Genomic DNA, 21,339 nt, shown 5'->3' with positions numbered 1-21,339 from the left:
CTCTGATATCATTCCCAGTTACAGGATACAGAGCAGCACACATTGTACTGTTTAAACCTGCAGGGCCAACATCAGTTCAGCTCCTACACATGTAATCACATACACATAATATTTACTGTTAACATTACTAGTCCAAACCACACACAGAGCTGTGAGTAGAAATGGTCAGACTGGTCATTGTTACTGGGAGGTTAACAGGGAAAGGATGGGTCTATTTAGTGCTGACTTGCATAAAAATGATGGCTGCAGACTGGAGAGTTCTGATGGCAGCAACAGTGAACCTGGACTTGTACACGGTGTCCTCTGATCCACCACCACGCCTTCAGCTGCACCTTCCCTGAGCCTCTCCTCTGTGTTTGTGCTCTGCTTTGGGTTACAGTGTGATTCCTGTGTAGAGAAACACTGGAGACAAAAGACAGCAGCCGTTTCACAAGAACATCTGTTCTCACATACAGTAAATGACTGATGAGTCACTGTAAATGTCTCCCTGATTCTGTATATATACTGAAATATGGACTGCTGTTTTTCCACTTTACTGACATATAACTTCATTGTTTTTTGTACTACACAACTGTTTCCCAAATTAAAAGTTAATCATTTATAATAGAAAAAAAAACAATTATTGATAACTTTTCATGCTATTAAAGTGCTTTAAATATAAACCAGTAGGTTTCTGTTGTAAAACTGTAATTTAGATAAACATCTAAAAATAATGCATTAAGTAAATAACTTTGACTCCAGTTTGAGTCTTTTATGTCATTTGTTTATTGAATATATTTACAACTGTACATTTCACAACATTTTAAAATAGCTGTTGCATTACAAGAAAATATGACATTGGTCCTATGACAATGCACCTTAGAAGTCTTAGAACGAGGTCTGTTTGTGACACAAAGTCACTCAGCTGGTAACTGGTTGACTCAGATTTTATTCTGTGAAACTAAAAGTCAAGAAAACGCTGATTACTGCAGTTTACAGTAAAAGAGGTATTTTAATGAGGAAATGAGAACGGACAGAGGAAATGAACAATTTTCTCCATTTAAAATGTCAAATAAAATATATACTCATATTTACACTTTTAAGATTGTTCTCTTTAGATAGTTTTCTGTCATCTCAACTTATTGAACATGCTTTTTTTTGCCTTGTTAATTATAGCTAAACATTCATCCCAAAAAATAGTTATCACAATATTAAAAAAACACAGTTGTCACTGAGGTAACAGTTGGCTTCTATTTGTTTTGCCTTAATAAAAAAAAATCAAGGTACCACAGGTAATACTTTCTTCCAAAGATCATTAGACTTGAAACAGTTAATAGCATCCCACTGACAACTGGTTCACCAGATTTCAAACCGCTTGTCTTTCTGAAAGGAGCTTCTGTCCACAATGTTGTTTCTGAAGAGTCTAAAAACAAAGCAGAGAGAGCAGACGTCACTCAGACAGACAGTGTTCATTGAACTGATGGAAGAGAATGAATGACTATGAGTAGAAATGTCTTAATAAATGAATGGAGCACTAATTAATGTCTGCTCACCGCACAGTTTGAATGCCGGGGTTGATGGAGACCAGTTGGAGTAACGTGTCAGTCGAAGCATCAGTGATGTTGTTGTGACTCAGACTGCAACAAACACAAACAGTTATTAGTTCACGATATTATATCAGCCCAAAGGTGCTGTTGAAACACACAGGATAATCACTGTAACATTATGTTTTGCTTTTCTTTTTCAGTCAATCAAACACCTCTGGTCATCAGCAGGCGTGTGCACCGAAGCAGCAGATACCAGCTGGATATCTTCATTAATAACTGAAGCTTTCTGACACTGCACTATAACTAAAGACAGAGATTTAAAGGTTACACAGCGAGATCATTTGCAGTCAAGTCATCCTGAAGATTCATCATGAACTCCACCAGAGATCTCACAACTATTTTACTTTAAACAAATCAGCAAAACTCAATTTTCTCTTGAAAGTTAGGAGAAAGGTCTCTTGTGTCAACAGCAGCGGTGGAAAAAGTATTTCAATCCTTTACTTCAGTAAAAGTACTAATACCACACTGTGAGGTTATTCCACGACAAGTAAAAGTCCTGCACTCAAAACTTACTGCAGTAAAAGTAAAAAAGTATCAGCATCAAAATGTACATAAAGTATCAGAAGTTCTCATTATGCAGAATGGACACACTCAGATTGTTTTATATATTCTAAATATATTAGATTATCTGTACTGATGCATTTATGTAAGCAGTGTTTTGGGTTCATTAGGGCTCATTTTAAAGGCTAAATATACAGTTATGAGGTTAATTTAAAAAATCACTTTGAAGTATAATTTTACATCAAATGGAAATCCTCAAGTAAAACCTTAAAGTTGTACTTTAGTAAAGTACTTTAGTAAATGTACTTAGTTACATTTCAGCACTGGTCAACAGGATTAATTTGAGTTTTCTGTTCTCAGCTTCAGTCAGACTTTTTGTTTTCTGGAGGATTACAGAGATGCACAGTTGTGCACATTTTTATTTTTTATTGACATGCTATTTAACCTGCATTTTATTTAGTAATTTCTATAAATGAATCTGCCCCTCTGGTTTTCTTAGTACCTATACTTTGTGCAATCATTTTAAAGTTATTCTATTGACGAAATGAAAACTACTACACTTTAGATTAAGACAGTTCAATAGAAGTAAAGCATGTTTATTGTCCTGCAGCTTTCTGTAGAAATAGCCATGACTATATAGATATAATTGTCTTCTGAAGTAAGTTTGTCTGCATCATATAGACACTGACAAGAACTCAAATCTCTCATGAAATATAATCCAGCTTCATCTGCATAGAAATCAACTCAATAATAATGTTAAGGGTTCAGCCCCCTATAATTGTGATTGTTACTGTTTATGTTTTAAAGAGCATTTTCTCTCGTCTCAGCTCATCAAACTGTGAGCAGCTGACATTACCAGCTGCTTCTGATCCTCACACAGTCTACCTGCTGTAATCTTTCTTTTATAAATGGTTACCTCCACCTGGGCTCGAGCCCACACTGCCTTATAAACATTGTAGCCACATGAAGACATTTCCAGTGCACACTCACTCCAGGACTTGTACTTTGTGCAGCTGTGAGCAGAGTGAGAGCAGCTGCTGGTCTGTGAGCTGACAGTGACTGAGGTCCAGCTCTGTCAGCTCTGCACAGAAATCCAGCATCAGGGCCAAGGCTTCACAGGTCCTCTGATCCAGGGAGCTGTGACTGAGGTCCAGCTCTGCATTCAGAGCTCTACAGAGGGACTCTGCCCGTCTCACCGAGTCCCTCTCACTGTTCACAGGGACCAGAGACAACAGCTGGAGGAGGACAGCTTTACTGGCTCTAAACAGGAGAAACAGAGTGTTCTGATGCATTAACATGAAAGAAACAGAGCTTCTTCTCTCCTTTCACTCAGTTTGTGTTTTTCCCACCTGAGGCAGACTCTGTCTAGGACAGAAAACAGCAGGTCCAGTCCACTGTCCTCCACCTCACAGTCCTGCAGGATGAGCTGTGTGTCCCGGCTGCTGCTGTGTCTCAGGATGGTGGAGACGGCCCTGCAGTCATCAGCAGTCAGACTGAGAGTGTCACTCTGATCCTGGTCTAACAGCTCCACACAGGAGGAGCAGGACAGATCCAGTGTGTGCTGCAGAGACCTGAGCAGGACGACCGCTGCCTCCTGCTGGACGTCAGAGGAAGCACAACAGTGGACCAACCTCAGCAGCAGCTTCCTGTCAACACTGGCAGTCACATGTTTTCCAAAAGAAACACATACCATTAATTAAAATGATTGTCTTTTATCATAATTCTGACTGATATTGTGTCTCAGTATTTATAACATAGAGTCCTTCAGGCTAACAGCTAAACTACTGGAGCATGCATACATCACTTAGAAGCATTCTGATGGCTCAAGAAACAGAAGCAGTCACACCATCAGAAAGGTTAAAACAAACCTTCACATTACACAAACTAATTCAGAGGAGAAACGGTGAAATGATGACCCAAACTAAAAGAAATTTCAGTCTCAGTTTAAAGACCCACTTCCTGTTTCAACTTTGTCCCACTCCTCACTGGAATATATAGTTTTCCTGAGCAGTGAGAGATTATTACAGACATTAAAAGGTTCACTTTCAGTCTGACCTCAACAACAAGTGGAAAAACAGTTGTCTGCTGGTGTTTCCACACCCATCAGACCTCTTTTCAGCCCCGTGCTCACAACTCTCAGTTGTTAACTTGGTGAGAACAATGTGATTATTACTGACAGAATTCATTTGTGATATTTATATCAATTTTTCAGCTACAGGTGAATTATATCTTGTGTGTTGGAGAGTACTGATGCAGGTACAGCTTTGGGAAATGAGCAGTAATGTCTGACCTCAGTTGAGAAACTTTGTCCAGCATCAAGATGATGGACTTTACTTCCCCTGCTGGTATGGACGTCCACATGAGGTTCAGTTTAACTTTGTCACTGTGTCTGAGGGTGAAGATCAGAGCAGCACAGTCCACAGAGTCCATCTCTCTGCAGGTCAGGCTGATCACATGATTCAGTGACCTCAGTAAACTGGGTATACTGGGACTGGCACCAGCATTATAGATCTCTCTGACGGCAGTCAACACAAAGCTGGGACTGAGCCTGGAAGCACAAAGTGTATTCACTTTTGTTTGTTTAGGGGAAACAAGCCACAACAACAAATATAGAATGTTAAAAAACAGATTGTTCACCTTTTTAACACAACCCTGTCCAGGAAGGGAAGCAGACGTGTGATGCTCTCCTGTAAGAAGCTGTTCTTCTTCAGGTTCACAGTGATGGTCTGAGCTGACGACTGCTGCAGCAGAAAGTGAAGAAGCTCCCAGTTCAGACAGCAGGAGCTCAGGTCTCCACCAACCTTGATCAAGAAGGACCGAGTCAAGTCCCCGTCCTGGTTTTCATGGAGGAGGAAGAGGAACTGCTGGACAGTGTCCTCACTCAGTCTGAGGATCAAAATATGTCAATATATGTTAGGAAATGATTCATACATTTTGCATTTTTGCTAATTGGTGTGTTTCTGAGGCTGAGGAAAGACATGAACCTGATTGTTAGATCATCATGAAGCAGCAGTGGAATGAGACTCAGAGCAGGAACACAGAACTCAGTCAGGTTTAACCGTCTGATTTTCCAGCAGCTCAGCAGGGACGCCAAACCACTGACAACCTTCAACGACACTTTCTCAGATGGACGGGCTGTCTGAGGGGAGAGAGAAAGCTCTTCAATAGTCACTGAACAGGCCACTCTCCCTTTTTTTACCCATCCACACAGTAGCAAGGCGTTGTCATGGGAAAGCCTGAAGATCAAAGAGAGAGTAAAAGGCAGTCAGAACATAAATTATATTCTCAATCTGGTAAGACATTTAAACTGGAAAAGACAGAGCTATAAAACAGTAAAGATATAAACATTTACGTCAGACTGTGCAGTTGTACTGTAGAACTAAAGAGGAGGGAGGCTTCTTCCACAGACATCTGTCCTGGTTTGAGGATGAGATCCACATCAGAGCCACAGAGTCCGAGAACTGTCCCCACCGACCGGCAGCATCTGGTGCTTAACCCTCCTGTTAACAGCAGGGTGGACCCCAGCAGCTGCAGCAGAGAGACCAACTGCTCAGCCTCTTCTCTGGATCTGACAGAGATGCATGAGCAGACACTCTGGAAGAACTCTGGATCACAGCTGAAACACAATATGGAGGAAATGTAAAACAGCAAAGCTACAACACATTCTGCATTGAAAACCATCTCATGTAAAATATATTTTATTCAGGATGAAAGTTAGAGAACGAATGCAGCAGGATGAAACACGGTTTTATTAGTGGTGATGATAAACTGGATGAATGTATTCCATATGTATATTTGTCAATGACAGCAAACTTATTTCAAAACAGTTAGAGATTATGAGATGAATCTTTTAACAAATATGCGGTATTAATCTGATTTACCTGAGCTGTGAGATATAAGGCAGACACTGTAGGAAACTCCTCACTTCACTCTCTTCATCTGAGAAGTCTATCAGCTCCACTTGTTTCTTCTCTGGTTGGAGTTTCAGCACTTCCAGGAGGATGGAGGTCTTTCTCTCTGAGAGGTTTATGGTCCAGACTGCAGGAGCTGACTGGAAAACTGACTGTAATGATGGAAGGACACTCAGGCCTGTTTTAGTCTCATAGTCCTTCAGGTGGGAGAACAGATCCAGCAGGAAATCACTCTGATAATATTCATCATCATCATCCAGGTGATGAAAAGGGAATGTTTCATATCTGCACAGTGATGATAACAGCTCCAGTATCTTCTCTCCTGTCTGCTGTTCTCTCTCTGCTGCTGCACAGAACAGATTCCCAAAGAACTTTGCTTCACCTGAGCATATCAAGGAGTGAGATAAACTGGAAGGAGAATTGGACATTTTGTTATTTTATGATGTCAACAGCTAAAAAAGAGCCTTCGATCACTGATATGGATCCATCTGCTAACAGTCTACAAATACCCACTAATGAGCCAAATGACAGTACTAGTGTAACATTATCATGAGTTCTAGAGGTGAACCTATCACATCCTACTGAAATGAAGTTTGTTTTTATTATTGTAAATACACCACATTAAGTCAAATCCTCTCATTCACTCCTCTTAATTATTCATCATTCAAACATCTTGCTCACTTACAGTCAATGTGTTGGCTGAAAATAATTTTTTCCACTTAATTTATGAATCAATGAGCTCCAAAGCCTAAAATCCTGGACCAAAATTTTGTCCCTGCATAATTCTGTAAAAGTGTAAAAACCTTAATGAAGTAGTAGTGAAGCATCATTAGGATCTGCAGAGGTAAACTAATAATTCAACATTATTTCAACGGTTCAAAAAAGACACTTGTGAATAATCCTCTCATTCACACCTTTGTGTAATTCACTGGTCAAACATCCTGCTCAGTCACCGCTCCTCATAATATCTTATATAGCAAAGAAATGCATCTTGCTGAACTGGAACCAGCAAAGACCCCCAACATTCAATCTGTTCAAACTAATTCTGAATGAAACATTACAGCTGTTACAGAGCTCTTGTTGATATTTTAAAACAATGTGGGATAACGAGTTAAAAACACGGCACCATTGGAAATGTGATCATCTGCCCGGCCAGATGTGCTTTGATTTTTCTGCAGAAGAAATATATAAACTGTGACCATAGCAGAATCTGTTTGTTTTCTGTCTTCATTAAATTAATAATTGTTGTTCAATTTGTATTTTATTAAACCGTTATTCCAACACAACAACACAGATGTACTTAGAGGGGAACCATTGTGTGCAGCTATCTTCAAATGCAGGAAACTTCATGTTAGTGTAAAGCAGTAAGAAAGAACATCACTAGTCCTGAAAAGGAGAACTAAACTCCTCATCATTAACACAATGCTGATGGTCTCTGTTGTTACATTGCTGGAGCTTGTTGGATCACATCATTATACTGTAGCTGAGTCTGCTTTGACTTTTTACTGAGTCCATAGATGACTGATGAAATGTATGTATTTAGGAATGGAGAGTAATTAAGCAATAATGTATTGGGTGCATTGAAAAAAAACATCATGACAACTCTACACACTGGCCACTTGCTCAGTCATTCTCTCCTTTTCTCTAAACACAACAAAAGTACAATCCATTTACCTGAGCTGTGAGATATAAGGCAGACACTGTAGGAAACTCCTCACTTCACTCTCTTCACCTGAGAAGCCTCTCAGCTCCACTTGTTTCTTCTCTGGTTGGAGTTTCAGCACTTCCAGGAGGATGGAGGTCTTTCTCTCTGAGAGGTTTATGGTCCAGACTGCAGGAGTTGACTGGAAAACTGACTGTAATGATGGAAGGACACTCAGGCCTGTTTTAGTCTCATAGTCCTTCAGGTGGGAGAACAGATCCAGCTGGAAATCAATCTGATAATACTGATAATATTCATCATCATCATAATCCAGGTGATGAAAAGGGAATGTTTCATATCTGCACAGTGATGATAACAGCTCCAGTATCTTCTCTCCTGTCTGCTGTTCTCTCTCTGCTGCTGCACAGAACAGATTCCCAAAGAACTTTGCTTCACCTGAGCTGAAGTAGAGAGGTAAACTGGAAGGAGAATTAAACATTTTGTTATTTTATGATGTCAACAGCTAAAAATGAGCCATAGATCACTGATATGGATCCATCTGCTAACAGTCTACAAATACCCACTAAAGAGCCAAATACAGTGAAATAAATCAAACCTAATCTCAAGCAGCGATGCCTTTAACAGGGCTTTAAGTGGATTCTGGAAGACTTTTACTGAATGAAATGATTCACAAAATGTTGGAGGAACCATCAAAGTCAGGTACAAAGTTGTATTGTCACCTCTGTATTAAAGATTGTATGTTAGACTGCAGTACCACTCCTGAGCCAACAGGAGGTTGATACAAGAAGGTTCCTACTGAACAGAGCTTGCTCTGGTTAGGTTTAGCCATGAGGACTGAGATTGGTTAAGGTCAAGGTAAAAATATCAATGTCATGTTTTAAGACTCTATAAACTAGTGACAGTACTAGAGTAACATTATCATGAGTTCTAGAGGTGAACCTATCACATCCTAATGACATGAAGTTTCTTTTTAATATTGTAAATACACCAAATTAAGTCAAATCCTCTCATTCACTCCTCTTAATTATTTATAATTCAAACATCTTGCTCACTTACAGTCAATGAATTGGCTGAAAATCATTCTTTCCACTTAATTTATGAATCAATGAGCTCCAAAGCCTAAAGTCATGGACCAAAATTTAGTCCCTGCATAATTCTGTAAAAGTCTAAAAACCTTAATAAAGTAGCAGTGAAGCATCATTAGGATCTGCAGAGGTAAACTAATACTTCAACATTATTTCAATGGTTCAAAAAAGACACTTGTGAATAATCCTCTCATTCACTCCTTTGTGTAATTCACTGGTCAAACATCCTGCTCAGTCACCGCTCCTCATAATATCTTATATAGCAAAGAAATGCATCTTGCTGAACTGGAACCAGCAAAGACCCCCAACATTCAATCTGTTCAAACTAATTCTGAATGAAACATTACAGCTGTTACAGAGCTCTTGTTGATATTTTAAAACAATGTGGGATAACGAGCTAAAAACACGGCACCATTGGAAATGTGATCATCTGCCCGGCCAGATGTGCTTTGATTTTCTGCAGAAGAAATATATAAACTGTGACCATAGCAGAATCTGTTTGTTTGCTGTCTTCATTAAAATATTAAATGCTGTTCAATTTGTATTTTATAAACTGTTAATCCAACACAACAACACAGATGTACTTAGAGGGGAACCATTGTGTGCAGCTATCTTCAAATGCAGGAAACTTCATGTTAGTGTAAAGCAGTAAGAAAGAACATCACTAGTCCTGAAAAGGAGAACTAAACTCCTCATCATTAACACAATGCTGATGGTCTCTGTTGTTACATTGCTGGAGCTTGTTGGATCACATCATTATACTGTAGCTGAGTCTGCTTTGACTTTTTACTGAGTCCATAGATGACTGATGAAATTTGTATTTAGGAATGGAAAGTAATTAAGCAATAATATATTGGGTGCATTGAAAAAAAACATCATGACAACTCTACACACTGGCCACTTGCTCAGTCATTCTCTCCTTTTCTCTAAACACAACAAAAGTACAATCCATTTACCTGAGCTGTGAGATATAAGGCAGACACTGTAGGAAACTCCTCACTTCACTCTCTTCATCTGAGAAGACTCTCAGCTTCACTTGCTTCTTCTCTGGTTGGAGTTTCAGCATTTCCAGGAGGATGGAGGTCTTTCTCTCTGAGAGGTTTATGGTCCAGACTGCAGGAGCTGACTGGAAAACTGACTGTAATGATGGAAGGACACTCAGGCCTGTTTTAGTCTCATAGTCCTTCAGGTGGGAGAACAGATCCAGCAGGAAATCACACCTGACATCTTTTAGAGGTTTTCTTTTGTATGTGCCGGTGATGATAACAGCTCCAGTATCTTCTCTCCTGTCTGCTGTTCTCTCTCTGCTGCTGCACAAAACAGATTCCCAAATAACTTGATTTCTTCTGAAGGTTCTGATGACTGAGGCACAAAACTGAAATCATAAATATTGAAAAGATCATGTGATTTCATTTTAAAAGAATATCAACTGGAATATTAACTTCTCTGACGGTGAACTGACTGTAACTTGAACTGCAGTAATACATATATTACAATAACATATTCTGCATGGGCAGTGTCAAGATAGTGTTTTGTCAAAGAAAAAACAATAATATCAAATAACCTTTTACCTGAGCTGTGAGATATAAGGCAGACACTGTAGGAAACTCCTCACTTCACTCTCTTCATCTGAGAAGACTCTCAGCTTCACTTGCTTCTTCTCTGGTTGGAGTTTCAGCATTTCCAGGAGGATGGAGGTCTTTCTCTCTGAGAGGTTTATGGTCCAGACTGCAGGAGCTGACTGGAAAACTGACTGTAATGATGGAAGGACACTCAGGCCTGTTTTAGTCTCATAGTCCTTCAGGTGGGAGAACAGATCCAGCAGGAAATCACACCTGACATCTTTTAGAGGTTTTCTTTTGTATGTGCCGGTGATGATAACAGCTCCAGTATCTTCTCTCCTGTCTGCTGTTCTCTCTCTGCTGCTGCACAAAACAGATTCCCAAATAACTTGATTTCTTCTGAAGGTTCTGATGACTGAGGCACAAAACTGAAATCATAAATATTGAAAAGATCATGTGATTTCATTTTAAAAGAATATCAACTGGAATATTAACTTCTCTGACGGTGAACTGACTGTAACTTGAACTGCAGTAATACATATATTACAATAACATATTCTGCATGGGCAGTGTCAAGATAGTGTTTTGTCAAAGAAAAAACAATAATATCAAATAACCTTTTACCTGAGCTGTGAGATATAAGGCAGACACTGTAGGAAACTCCTCACTTCACTCTCTTCATGTGAGAAGTCTATCAGCTTCACTTGTTTCTTCTCTGGTTGGAGTTTCAGCACTTCCAGGAGGATGGAGGTCTTTCTCTCTGAGAGGTTTATGATCCAGACTGCAGGAGCTGACTGGAAAACTGACTGTAATGATGGAAGGACACTCAGGCCTGTTTTAGTCTCATAGTCCTTCAGGTGGGAGAACAGATCCAGCAGGAAATCACACCTGACATCTTTTAGAGGTTCTCTTTTGTATGTGCACAGTGATGATAACAGCTCCAGTATCTTCTCTCCTGTCTGCTGTTCTCTCTCTGCTGCTGCACAAAACAGATTCCCAAAGAACTTGATTTCTTCTGAAGGTTCTGATGACTGAGGCACAAAACTGAAATCGTAAAGATTGTAAAGATCATATGATTTCATTTTTGAAAGAATATCAACTGGAATATTAACTTCTCTGACGGTGAACTGACTGTAACTTGAACTGCAATAATACATATATTAGAATAATCTATTCTGCATGGGCAGTGTCAAGATAGTGTTTTGTTCAAGAAAAAACAATAATATCAAATAACCTTTTACCTGAGCTGTGAGATATAAGGCAGACACTGTAGGAAACTCCTCACTTCACTCTCTTCATGTGAGAAGCCTGTCAGCTCCACTTGTTTCTTCTCTGGTTGGAGTTTCAGCACTTCCAGGAGGATGGAGGTCTTTCTCTCTGAGAGGGTTATGGTCCAGACTGCAGATGCTGACTGGAACAGTGGCCTTAGTTTTGGAATGACACCTGGAAAATCTTCCTTCTTGACATGTTGATAAAAATCAAGAAGGATGTTATGCAGCTCAATGTTAACAGAAAACAATGAGAGGAGGATAATCACTACATCATGAAAGTTTTCTTCTTTGTAAAGTGCTGCTTTCAGGCAAAAATCCAGCAACAGCTGCCTTTCTTCCCTCTGCAGTGTCCCAAGGCATTGCTGCTGGTCCTGTAGTCCTGAACCTCTGCAGGGCATCCTGAAGCTGTTTGACAACAACAAATGACTCAAAGTGCATGTTCTGTAGAACAATTACAGAATCAAATAATATGTAGAGGTGCTATTAGGTGCAACTGTTATATTTATTTTTCCACACCTTTAGCAGACTTTCTGATAGTGTGCAATAGAGAAAGGGGTAAAGCATCTTGGTTGAAATGCAAATTCGGATTTATCTAACACAATGAGCTTACTCATTATGGCAAGTCTAATTATCAACTTCATTAGTAGTTTACCATTTCTGACTCAATGTACTGTACCTGATCACTGAATAGCCATGCTGTTTTAATTGAGAACTGATATGAGAACTGAAATCTAAAGTCTGACATGATAACAAGAAGGCAGGAAAATAAATGTAACTCTAAGATTGGTACTTTATTTTATTCATGCAGCTTTTTTTACACAATCTCAGCCGTTTGGTTTCTGGTGTCCGTTGGAAGGTGTGACATCACTTGCAGTACTTTCACGAAACAATACTTCATGTGAATGTGCTAGAGGTTAAAGAGTGGGTTGTGAGGAGTGAAACCCTGAATAACTCCAATCGAACACATACTTAGGCGTCTCGTTTAACCATAAAGGTAAGTGTCAAGTCAAGTCAAGTCAATTTTATTCATATCGCCCAAAATCACAAATCACAGATTTGCCTCAAAGGGCTTTACAGACTGTACATGGTATGACACCCTCTGTCCTTAGAGTCTAAGGACAGAGGATGAGGGTCTAAGGCTTAGACCCTCACAGTGGCCAGGGGTAACTCCTCAAAAAACCCTTTTAACAGGGGAAAAAGCAGAAGAAACCTCAGGGAGAGACAGAGGAGGGATCCATCTCCCAGGACAGACAGACGTGCAATAGATGTCGTTGTACAGGGCAGATCAACAGAGTAGAATAGAGTAGATAGAGGTTGAAGGGGGAGAGGGAGAGAGGATAGAGAGACGGTTGAGAGGGAGAGAGACAGGGAGGAGCAGGAGTTCTGGGAGGGCCACAGCAGTGTGTCTTTAGATATACGCACAAGGCACGACAGCGGGTCTCCGTTGATTATTTAAATCTCCAGTCATATTTGCGATTGGACAGGAACTAATATTATTTCATGTTCTGTGTTGTCTACACATCCAGAAGATAACACACAAACAGTCCAATTTCACACAGTGAGTGTATGTGAAGGCATCAACTGTGGACATCATGAGAGTCAGACTTATTCCTTATTATATTCTCATGTATTTTCAAAAATGACACGTAGGGGAGCTGAGAGGAGAGTCCCGCCACCGAATCCCAAAATAATAATAAAGTTTTAGTCAACCTTATATTTGTTCATACAATTGCACTTAATTTAACGTCTCTGAGGAGACTAATAATTTTACTGTGTGTGGTATTAGTGATGGTGTCTGTGAATTGGAATATTTTTTATATGAGGCTCATTTGCATAGAAAGGAGACGATTTTGCACCAAATGTATACCCATTGGCCCTCATTTATCAAGCGAGCGTAGAAACGAGCGCAGATCTGAGTGTACATTTTGTCTTACGACAGGGTCCACGTGTGATTTATCAAACGATCGTATCTCGCCAATCACAGCGTAAGAATGATCGGCTGTTGATAAATGTGGCGGCTCGAAACATGCGTAATTTAAATACCACGCCCTAATATATACCCGATTCAGAAAACTCGCCTTCAGAGTTTACGACACCGAAGGGCGCAATACGGCCAAAAAGAGGATTTTTTTCACCCTCTAAATCAGCTTTATAAGCAAAGTGCACCGTTACAATTAACAATAGGGGCAATATAGACATATTAAAGAAATACGCAGCGACGGAGGTTTATGAAATAAAAGTACTTCTAGTTATAAACTCAAACAAGTTCACTGAATATTTTACATTTGGAGCACGGACTTAAAAGTTTTCAGCTTTTTGGTTGAAGGAGGTAAACAATGTTTTAAAGTAAGTTTTAATTCAAGAAGAAGAGGAATTTCTCAGTCAGAAAGTGAAACGCTGACGTCCAACAGCTGCAACACAACAAACTAGTTTTGTTTGGCAGCATAAAAAGTGAAAAGGGAGGAAATCAGTGCTGCTGTCAGCAGAGTAGCGGTGTTGTGCCGTATTAAGCACCCCTGCCGTGAAAAGCACCCCCTCAGATCTCTTAATATAACACAGATCTCTTATTCACGAGTAAATGTCAAAAAGGACTAAATGCTCATGTTTAATTTACTACAAATGACAACGTACACACAATGACAAAAATTATATTCTCATTCCATGTCACGTTCTGTTTAGCGTCCAGTTTTGTGTTAATGATTCATGTTTAAATGCGCTCATGGATTCCACAATAGTCATACTTTCCCACAATCACAGTCACAGATAACAAAAATCGGGTAAATGGTTATTGATGTCATTAATTAATAGCCTGCTTACTGTGTTGTCTTCCATAATATTTGTAAATATATATAATATAAACTCCTAAGTATGTGTTTGTGTGAGTGTATATATATATATATATATATATATATATATATATATATTGAAGTGTCAGTGTGTTTTTTTTTTTCTTGGTCTACTTATCATTGAATATAAACTCCTAAGTATGTGTTTATGTGAGTGTGTGTGTGTGTGTGTATATATATATATATATATATACACGAGGGGGTGCTTTTCACGGCAGGGGTGCTTAATACGGCCCAACACCGGTGGTAAAAGAGTCGCTGACGCTCAGTTGTCGGAGCTGGATAATAATAATAATAACAGTAAACAGCAGAAGACAACAACATTTAATATCCTCGGCTGGTATTCTGTTTAAAGAATTTCACGATCGCAGGGTGTATTTATTTTTGGATTATGTTTTAGTGATAAATTATGTAGTCTAAACATGTTTTGCTTTGTCACTATTAAAAATCAAAACACCACAGAGTTTTATCAGCTCCAGGCATCGATACAATAGTCTAAGATCAATTCTCCGACTCAGACGTGTGGACTTCACGCTGACTCAAATTTGCGTACACGAGCTGAGAGCAGACGTGAGATCTGATCGTACCGTCCGCTCACGTCCATATTGATAAATGCCGAGCTTGCGTAGAAATCATCTTACGCCCACTTTACGCACACTTTCTGACGTACGCTCGTTTGATAAATGAGGGCCAGTATGTTTGTAAAAGTTTGTAAAACTTTTTTTTTTCACTGTGCAAAGTAGGAATGCACCAGTACAAAATGTTTCAGTCCTGATACTGATTCTGATACCTGGGCTCTTGGTGTCAGCTGATACCGAGTACTGATCTGATACCAGTGTTTCATTAATAAGCTTTATGGCTCACTGTGTGGAAATGACTAAGACCATTCTTTTTTGTGTAAAGCAGACCTGGCCAACCCGCGGCTCCCGATCCGCATGCGGCTCTTTGCCCAGTTTCATGCGGCTCTTACGTTCATATCGAAGTTTGTGTTTGTGTTGTTTTTTTTATGTGCGTGGGCGCTTCACTTGAGTTCTGTAAACTATATTTTGAATGCTGGAGTACACAGTCTGGCCTTAGTTTTCTGTCAGAAAAACTGCAGCTACTCCAGAGAGGTTTTTTTTAATCTTCTTTAATTGCTTCACACATGAACAAGGTACAGGGATTGCTGTGGTGAGGTTTTACAAAAATAAAACTCTATGTGCGTGATCACGCATCACAACATGGCGACCGGTCCGGATCCATAAAAAACATTATACAGCAAATAATAATAATCAACCGATGCAAATAACTTGTACTCACACACAACGACCACTAAGTGATAACAGTTATGATTAGGCTCAGTTTGACTCTGCCGTAACCGACGAGGATGTGCGGCAGCAGCGACGCACTTAACTGGTAACTTTTCCTCCGGAACTGTTCGTCGTTCATTCGGGTCTACTCGGGACTACTCGGGTCTTTCCGGTGACATTCGGCGATGTCCCGAACAGGGCAGACCAGGGAAGATTGCACAAGTTCAATAAGGTATTTTAGTCAAACGCTAAGTAACATGCATAGTAAAAGAAAAACGCTATTGTAAATTATTTTCTTTATGTTTGTGGACTTGGTTGAACTGGGAGTTTGTCTGTGTGAGACAGTACAAACAATGTTCATTGTTGAAAAGACTGGCCTGTGGTCTTAGTACTTGAGGAGTCAATTTCTGTCATTATCATGTTGGTGTGTGACATTTACAATAAATCTGGCAGAGCAAAGGCATGTGTGTGTGTGTGTGAGGAAGGGATGGAGTGATGTTCATCTATGCCCATGTGTATGATGTGGCTCTTTGCGGTAACACAGTAAAAAAAATGTGGCTCTTGGTCTCTGACTGGTTGGCCACCCCTGGTGTAAAGCAACATCAGATTTGACTTTAACATTACTTCCCTTACTTATTAAAACAAAATGTAAAACAAGGACATAGAAATTTACTGATTTGTTATTTATTAAAAATAATAAATCCAGCAACATGGTGGAGAAAAGTCCTCAAATTTAACAGGAATTTAATTTTACTGTTTACCTTTTAACTGCCGCAACAAAATGTGTTCAAAAGTTGGAATTCAAATTACAAAATATCAAACTAAATCAACTGAATAAAATCAAAACAAATGCAACTGTAAACACTCAAATAGGGATTTAAACTACTATAAATAATGGCAGCTTACAATTAGAAATGGTAATTACAAAGGTAATTACAACAGCCTCTTGGAATTAGTGTTTAACCCTTTTACATTCAAAAGAGATTAGCTAATCTGATTATTTTTGACTTTTTAATGAAAACCAAACAAAGAGGTCAGCTTCAAATTAATTCTCTGACTCCAACGGCTGCGGTCACTATGACAACACACAGACGCTGTGATTTTGCATAAAGTCTCCAGTTGACTATGGCATTCATTAATCCGTAACACTAAACTCGTCAAATTCTTCAATATGATTCTTCTGGAGGTGTTTGATTAAGTTTGTTTTGTTATATTTTATGGAACAAGAGCTTTACAAGCATTACAAGTAGTCGTAGAACTTGTTGCTGTTGCAAGAGTGAAATGCCTCAAAATTGCCGACATGTTGCTGTTAGCTTCCTTTGCTAATGCTGTCGACGGGCTTGCTACTGAAGCGGCACACAGCCGATGTAATACGCACGCGCGTGACAATCAGCTGATTTTAATATTGGAATGTGCATAGGCTCAAATTCCCCACTAAGTTTAATTATGTTTTCTTTTTCATTTTATTAATTATTTGTAACATAAAGTATTAAAGGCAGTGATAGCAGCATTAAGTTCCTTTCTGTCTCTGTCTGTAATTTCAACAACAGTTTTATAAAAGGATAAAACTGAAAGTTTGTAGAGTCAGCATCACACAAAGCAACAGCTACATACCTGAGTGAGCGGATGTGTGGCAAAGCCTCAAAGAAGAACCTGCACAGACTCTGGCAGACTGGAGTTTCCCTTTCCCAGTGGAGGCAGACATTAACCTTTGTCGTTCTCTTCTGCATGAATGTTGCTGCTCTTTCAAACAGATGTCTTTTACCCTCAACTGGAAGGTGCAACTCATTTTCATCAAGGCCAGGTAAGCTGAGGTGTCTCATCTGGCCTTCATTGAGAAGGAAGATCTCCCACAGCTGCCGTGGCAGAGGGCCACTCCTGTAATTTAAAAAGTATTGTCATATCCTTATTATAGTAAGTAAAGTACCAGAAAAGTGTGATTTAAAAAGGCGTTTTTGGCCACATATGCACCTGAAATGTAATCTATGCAAAAACCTTCCGGTTCAATTTCTTCAGTAATTATTAGTATGTCTGCCATATGTTTCCCATTAATAGCCTAGACTGTGGCAGGCTTCCACAGTCTAACTTGCCCTGCTAACATGACATTTTCATAAGGTGCTGAAATTTTAATAGGTCTTCCATATCAGCTCGTCTTAAATTTTTGCTGGTGCGCCAAACTTTTTGAAGGTAGAGTAAATAAGCTGATTTCGAGCCTTGAAGAAGCCACAGCAAAAGCACCATTCTTTATTTTCTCCCAATATTTTTCATATATTTCTACACCCACTTATCCTTTTCAGGGTCACATGGGTCATTCTACTTTGTCATCCTTATTATGTCTTGGATTAAACTTTAAAAAATAAATAGCTGCACACAAAAGGACCCATCTATCTTACAGGATTTAATATTTTGTTACCTTAGCAGTAATTTGACACTTTAAAAACATGCTCACCCGTACCATTGGGCATTTTTAAGGCATCCAAATAGTCGTCTCATTCCTTGTTCTGATACCATTACGTCCTCAAGGTTCAGATGTATTTTCCTCTCCTTTAACTGAGTGACCACATAAGCCACAGCACAGCAAGGGTAAGGGTCGAGACTCTCTCCACTGAGATCCAGATGGTAGTCCAGTTTGTGCAGAAGGTCGAGGCATGCTTCAGGACACTGGGACTCATACAAGCACTGGCATAGGAACAGAATGTCCACATCAAGCTCACTGTCCTCAGGATCAGCGTCATCTTTCTTACACAGATGAGGGGAAAGTGTGCTTATCATCTCCTCAAAGAACCAGTTGGAAGTATTCTTGAGCTCCTCGGCTGGAATCAGACACTTCATCAAACTAGGGCTCTTCTCATTCAACAGTCGACACATGAAAGGGATCAGATGTTTCATGTGTTTCTTCTCCTCAGTGAGGCACTGCTGAAAAACATCCTTGATCTTATCTGGATTCTTCACGAGCCACACTGCTGCAAAAAACTCCTGCATAGTGTAGTGGAGGAACGCGTATGTGGTTATCGTCTCAGTCGGGCCAACTTTGTAATCAAGTTGTTTCAGAAAGGAAAGGACACAGCTGTCTTCACAGGGACATTCTGTCAGGTTCACACTTTTACCTTCAGTTGCATGAAAAGCAACCTCAGCCAAAGACAGTAATGCCTTCCTCTTGTTGTTGATGAAGGAATTGAGATGTTTGTTTTTTGTGTTGTTGCTGTTTATTTGGAGACAATGACGAACAATACTGATGTAGATCTCAGTCATGGTACATGGCTGTGGAGAGTCTTCTGGTGTCTCGTATGAAAAGCAGGCAGCCACCATCAGTGCATACATTGGGACGTGACAAAGAGTTAACAACTCCACGTTCCTCAAAACCTTCTCCTGTTCTTCTCCGAGCATTGCAGAGAGGTATGTTTTTATGGTCTGCTCACTGAAGCCTTTTACTTCCACTCTGAGAAAGTCCTCAGAAGAGAACTCGTCTTCATCATCTGGTCTACATGTCACGATGATCTTGGCATCAGGTAGCAGGTCCTTCTCAACAAGTCTCTTCACCACTGATGAAGACAGATCTGTGATTCCATCAAAAATGAGTGTAACATTGTCAGAGTTACTCTTTATGTCCTGTAAGACTTCTTCTTTGCTTTCATCTGGTTCACTGAACACAGTGAAGAGGAGATCCTCCAAGCTCGAGTCATCTCTGATGTGGGCTGTTTCTCTCATGTCGAAGTAAAACATGTAATCAAGCTCCTTGTTCTCTCTTTCTGCCCAGAGTTTTAACATTTCATGAGCAAGTGCTGTTTTTCCGATTCCAGGCTTACCAACCAAGAGTATGTTTCCATCTCTTTTCAGCAGATCACTGGGGGAAGTTTCTGCTTTGACCTCTGGGATGTATTTCTTTAGCTTTTTGCGGCGACTCAGCTTGCTTTTCTTGCACTTCAATTTCTTGGTTTTAGATGGAGAAACACTTCCTTGTGTGTCTTATACAAGTGTCATGTAGGGCAGATTAGGCTTGTTGTTTTCTTTAAACAGATTTCTGTTTGCCATCGAAAATTTTTTTTTGGATATTATTCTTGCTTTTAACTTTAGCTTTTCCTGATATCTGTGGCATGGTGTTGAGCCTAGAATAAAATAAAATAAATTGCATGAATTAACTGCCGTGATCTTACACCAAACCAAGAAGATAAATATATGGACAAAGACACATTAAAGTACATTATATAAAATCTGCACATCATAGATAAATTCATTCACCTTTATTTAACCAGGCAGGTCATTAAGAACAAATTCTTATTTACAATGGCGGCCTGACAATAATACACCACAATCAGATTTGTGCTTTGAAATACCTTGGAAGTGGTTTATATCCATCTGTGTGTCTTCACTGAAAGGAAAGCTGATGATCCAGTGGTGCAGGTCAACATGTAAGGTCCTCTTTCTGGTCAAGTAAATGACCCTGAGGAACTCGTAGCAGGCAGCTTCCCCCTGTTTGATGACTCTGTCCACTATGTCTCTGATTTTATCGTCATCATTTGTCTTTGCCTGTATTTCTCTGACCGCTGCATCAATTAAAACTCTTTGCTGCTTTGAGTTCTCCTGGTTCAAGTTGTTCAGAATCACTGAGAGATTCTTTAATTTTCCCACAAGGTACTTTCTGGCATTCCTGACGTAACCTAAGGCCGACTCTCCTGTAGAAGCCATGTTTGGAGACTTCTCTACGTTCTGGATGCAGACACAACTTCAATGATCTGGAGAATAAAATAAGGTCACATAAAGTGTTTATTACAACAATAAGTCTACCTGTGAAGTATGTGTAACATGTCTAAGATATTTCACAGTAACAGAAATGTTTTTCTGATGGCTTTCAGTTTGATGGGCTTTAGTTACATGCAGATAAAATGTCTGTGTGGAGAGCAAACCTATCTCCCATCATCTGACGATGATTTAGCTTTAATGTATCTGCAATCACATGTAGACGTTGTCCCACAACTCAAACATTTTCGCATCTCAAGTCACCAATCAGACTGTAGACAATGACCGGGGCACAACAGAGGAAGTCTTTACCCACATTTACCGTAATTTCCGGACTATAAGCTGCGCCTTTTCCCCCATTTTTCGATTCTGCGGCTTATATAACGGTGCGGCTAATCTATGGATTTTTACAGCTGACGGCCACTAGGTTACCTCCTAAATCTATGGATTTTACAGGTTACAGTCCACCAACTTTAACTCTATGGGCTCTATGACCGGTCCGCAAGGAGCGACGGGCTCCAGCAGGAAAAGCTGGAGGCAGGTGTACGTACCAGATCGGCTCGGGGTCCTTCATATACTTTTAAGCTATTTTTCACTTGTCTGTGTGTATTTGTGTCGAAAGCTACTTAGTTTTGTCGGAGTCGCCGTTCCGTAATCAGCGGCAGACGAAGGACCCCGAGCCAATCTGGCAGGGCACCGGAAAAGAGTGAAACAGGTAGCGCGCAAAAGTAAAAGTGAAACCGAGAGTGGTACGAGAGACAGAACGAGACAGAACGAGAGACAGACCGACATTACGAGAGCGAGATAGTTTGTGCAAAGGAAGTTTTCATGCACAAACCGTCATTATGGAAAACAAACGTAGAAATGCATATGATGCAGCTTTTAAGT

The 21,339-nt window shown here is 39.8% G+C and overlaps 1 protein-coding gene across 1 annotated transcript; it reads right to left on the bottom strand.

Annotated features, from left to right (window-relative positions):
* Positions 1–758: 758 nt before the first annotated feature.
* LOC131982908 (uncharacterized) lies at positions 759–19,694 on the bottom strand. Its single transcript, XM_059347497.1, has 16 exons — positions 18,164–19,694; positions 17,329–17,592; positions 11,550–11,984; positions 10,933–11,352; positions 10,318–10,671; positions 9,703–10,056; positions 7,731–8,119; positions 5,969–6,380; positions 5,440–5,703; positions 5,072–5,323; positions 4,725–4,973; positions 4,378–4,635; positions 3,437–3,742; positions 3,078–3,347; positions 1,533–1,616; positions 759–1,402 (listed from the first exon to the last, which is right to left on the bottom strand). The coding sequence occupies exons 1-16, from the start codon at positions 19,480–19,482 to the stop codon at positions 1,336–1,338; spliced, it is 5,697 nt and encodes a 1,898-aa protein (XP_059203480.1). The 5' UTR covers positions 19,483–19,694; the 3' UTR covers positions 759–1,335.
* Between the last annotated feature and the right edge of the window lie 1,645 nt (positions 19,695–21,339).

This window comes from Centropristis striata, chromosome 13 (genome assembly GCF_030273125.1).
Source record: "Centropristis striata isolate RG_2023a ecotype Rhode Island chromosome 13, C.striata_1.0, whole genome shotgun sequence".
NCBI classification, from domain to species: Eukaryota; Metazoa; Chordata; class Actinopteri; order Perciformes; family Serranidae; genus Centropristis; species Centropristis striata.
This window is presented reverse-complemented; position numbering and strand designations above follow the sequence as displayed.

What these genes read in the sequence shown, in the direction of transcription:
- LOC131982908 (XM_059347497.1), bottom strand. Translation starts at nt 19,482, where the DNA reads ATGTTAAAACTCTGGGCAGAAAGAGAGAACAAGGAGCTTGATTACATG. An exon ending in CTAGACAGAGTCTGCCTCAG is followed by an intron (nt 3,348 to 3,436) that starts GTGGGAAAAACA and finishes TCTCCTGTTTAG; the next exon opens with AGCCAGTAAAGCTGTCCTCC. An exon ending in CACAAAGTACAAGTCCTGGA is followed by an intron (nt 1,617 to 3,077) that starts GTGAGTGTGCAC and finishes TGTTTGTTGCAG; the next exon opens with TCTGAGTCACAACAACATCA.